At 46.7% G+C, this 2,771-nt stretch overlaps 1 protein-coding gene across 1 annotated transcript in view; it reads left to right on the top strand.

Annotated features, from left to right (window-relative positions):
- Positions 1–244: 244 nt before the first annotated feature.
- The window catches only part of LOC106814245 (phospholipase B1, membrane-associated-like), a 15,698-nt gene continuing 13,171 nt past the window's right edge, over positions 245–2,771 (top strand). Inside the window, exon 1 of the mRNA XM_014818541.1 lies at positions 245–675. Within this exon, the coding sequence (XP_014674027.1) occupies positions 609–675 (67 nt within the window). The 5' untranslated portion in view covers positions 245–608. The remainder of the gene's footprint in view (positions 676–2,771) is intronic.

The raw sequence follows: 2,771 nt of genomic DNA on the forward strand, positions 1-2,771 counted from the left end.
TTACTGTAAATACATCCTCAACTAAAAGTGAGAGATAAATGGTTAAACCGCCTTCCTCAAATCATACCCCACTCAAACCCGTCTGGAGGACGGGTAATAGCTAGTAATATTATAATAGCGCCTTGGATTTGAACAGAGACTGGAGAGTGCTGCCACCTTTCGTATACACACTGATCACTACTGACAGTATATCTACTACAGTATATCTATGCTGCCACACATATCCGCCTGACGCACAAAATGCCAGTGGTGCTCGCGTGCAACGCTCCTACCTCGCTCCTAGATTCTTTCAACACGCAGACAGCTATTTGCACGCATACAGCATGGGAGTATCGCTGGTAGCTCCTGCTAGTAGTAGTACCTTGCCTTGTACAGTACAAGGAATCTGTCGCTGTATCGCCCGCTCGATGACGTAGGGATCACGTTGCACAACAAACTTTCTCACGACACGCGCCAATCAGTGGCGCCAATCAGGATGACTGGGATGTCATCGTACGATGGACGTCCTCCAATAATGGCTCAATGGACGCGTCGTCGGCAACCTTCTCTTCGCTGATGATCCACGTGTCTCTGCATTTCCTTCATAGCGACAGGCGAGCGAGGTAGAAATGAATCGTGCGCTGATGCTGCTCGCTGTCTTGCTGCTGTTTGCTGCGTGGACACAACCGTTGTCAGGTAGGCGCGAGTGAACGAGGGTTTTTTATATGGCGTTGTCACCTAGCTACTGTTATTTTACAGCGCTGTGCGGGCGACGTGCTCATGCAGAGCCATATACTAGAATGACGCAATTTTTCAGGTTTGTCTTAGCAATACTCCCAATAGCATCACGTATAGTAACCCGACCAGGCTGTGTGACTAACGTCAATACATACCTGATTTACCATAGGGTATTCTAACCCTAGCAATACCGTTTCTTGGAGCTACACGTATAGGTGTGCTGTACGTGTAAGTTATATATCTTGTGCTTTGCGTTTGCCCTATATGTGTTATGTGCCACATGTACCATGTTTATTAGTAGCCCGACCAGGCTGTATGACTAACGTCAATATACACATCTTGATGTACATGCCCGTTTCTTGGAGCTAGTTTATTAGTACATGCATAGATATGTTTACAAATAGGGATACCGACTACAGTATATATAGTCTATTATCTATACAATCCTTATAGCGCCTAATAAATCATTGCACTTCCGAACGCCTGGCGCAGCGGGATGTAGATATAGCCCATGGTCGCGGATCAATAACAAATTTCTCTTGATATTCTACTAAATCCTACTATATCAGCTTTGAGCTGAGTTACATTGAATAGAAAACTAGCTGGAACATATGCTGTGGGAATTTTCACAGGCGTTGTAGGACTAGGATATATGAGTCGTGTACTCGTTTCACATGTATGATCGTTTTATGGTAATACTTTTCACGGTCATTAATGCAATTTCATGTATTTATATACATATGTAGCGCATATGTTGAAAGACCCGTTAGGAAATATATTCTGCCAAACAGCTAGCTACCAGCCTACCACTAACAGCGGTGAAAACGTTACAGGTCACGGAACCAAATCACTCATTCCAAAAGCTAACGTGAAATACGTTTCCATTAGCGTGATACGGCGCTGGCGCTGGGTATCGGGTTTATTGCCACCCGTGCGGTCGCTGAGCGGGCACGCACTTGGCAGCTTTCCAACGCAATGTTTAGGAACCCTGCCAAAAGTACATGCAGTTACTATAGTTGCGTACCCACCAGAAGTAGATAATAGAAACCTCACAGCCACTGCAGTAATATGCGTACTATAGTACTTAAGCGTTCTAACGTCGACTGCTCCTCGCTCGTGTTACAGACGCTGTGCAGCCGGACGACCTGATGAGAGCGGCGGTACGGCGCGACACCGAGAACAGAGCACGCGGCCCCAGCAGCTCCGCCTGGCAGAAAACCCCCGCTGCCGCCGCCGCCGCCGCTGCTGCTGACGACGACGATGACGATGACGAGCAGCGACGCTTCACGTCGCAGCGCTGCTGTAAGGTTGGCCAGCATCTCGCCCGCCAGCGCATGGACTGCAGTGCCGACATGTGGTACGTCGAGCGCAAGAACAACCGCGTGCACGCAGCACGCCTGAAGCTGCACGAGCCGGGAAGCGCCGCGAAGACCTTCGGAAAGGACCTGGCGCTGAAGGCTGCCAAGTGCCACAACCACAAGGCGACGTTTGAGAAGTGCTGCCGATGGCGACAAAGCTTCATGCAGGAGATGGAGGCCTGCAAGACGATGAAGGGAGCCGAGCGGAGAGTATGCCGCAGGACGGTGCGCACCCGCTACTAGTGGCGCCGTCTGCTGGGTGTTGACTCAGTTGCCATGCGACCCCGTTGTATATATAATGTTCGATTCGCGTTGAATCGCAGTTTGTTACACTGTAGTGCACTCAGCACAGATGTTTACCTTGTAATGCTTGGTCCGAATTAATTGCAATATGTGAATTCGGTATTGATCTTTTTATATACAATCAATGTTAATATTACTTCGATTGAAATACATCGTAAATGAATGTTGTCTTACCTACTGGTTTAAAATATATCGGTTACTTTTTTTGGTTGTAAACGCAAAATTAAGACAAACTTTTATGTAATTCATTAAACGTTTTATTTTACATTTTAAATAAGGTGTGTTACAATATTAAACGCCAATGATGTCACGTGGCTTGGCAGACATATTTTATCATCTGTCATCAGCGGATACCAAAGAACATACTATCCGCTAAATATATATATATATATA

Source organism: Priapulus caudatus, unplaced genomic scaffold, assembly GCF_000485595.1.
Source record: "Priapulus caudatus unplaced genomic scaffold, Priapulus_caudatus-5.0.1 Scaffold891, whole genome shotgun sequence".
NCBI classification, from domain to species: domain Eukaryota; kingdom Metazoa; phylum Priapulida; class Priapulimorpha; order Priapulimorphida; family Priapulidae; genus Priapulus; species Priapulus caudatus.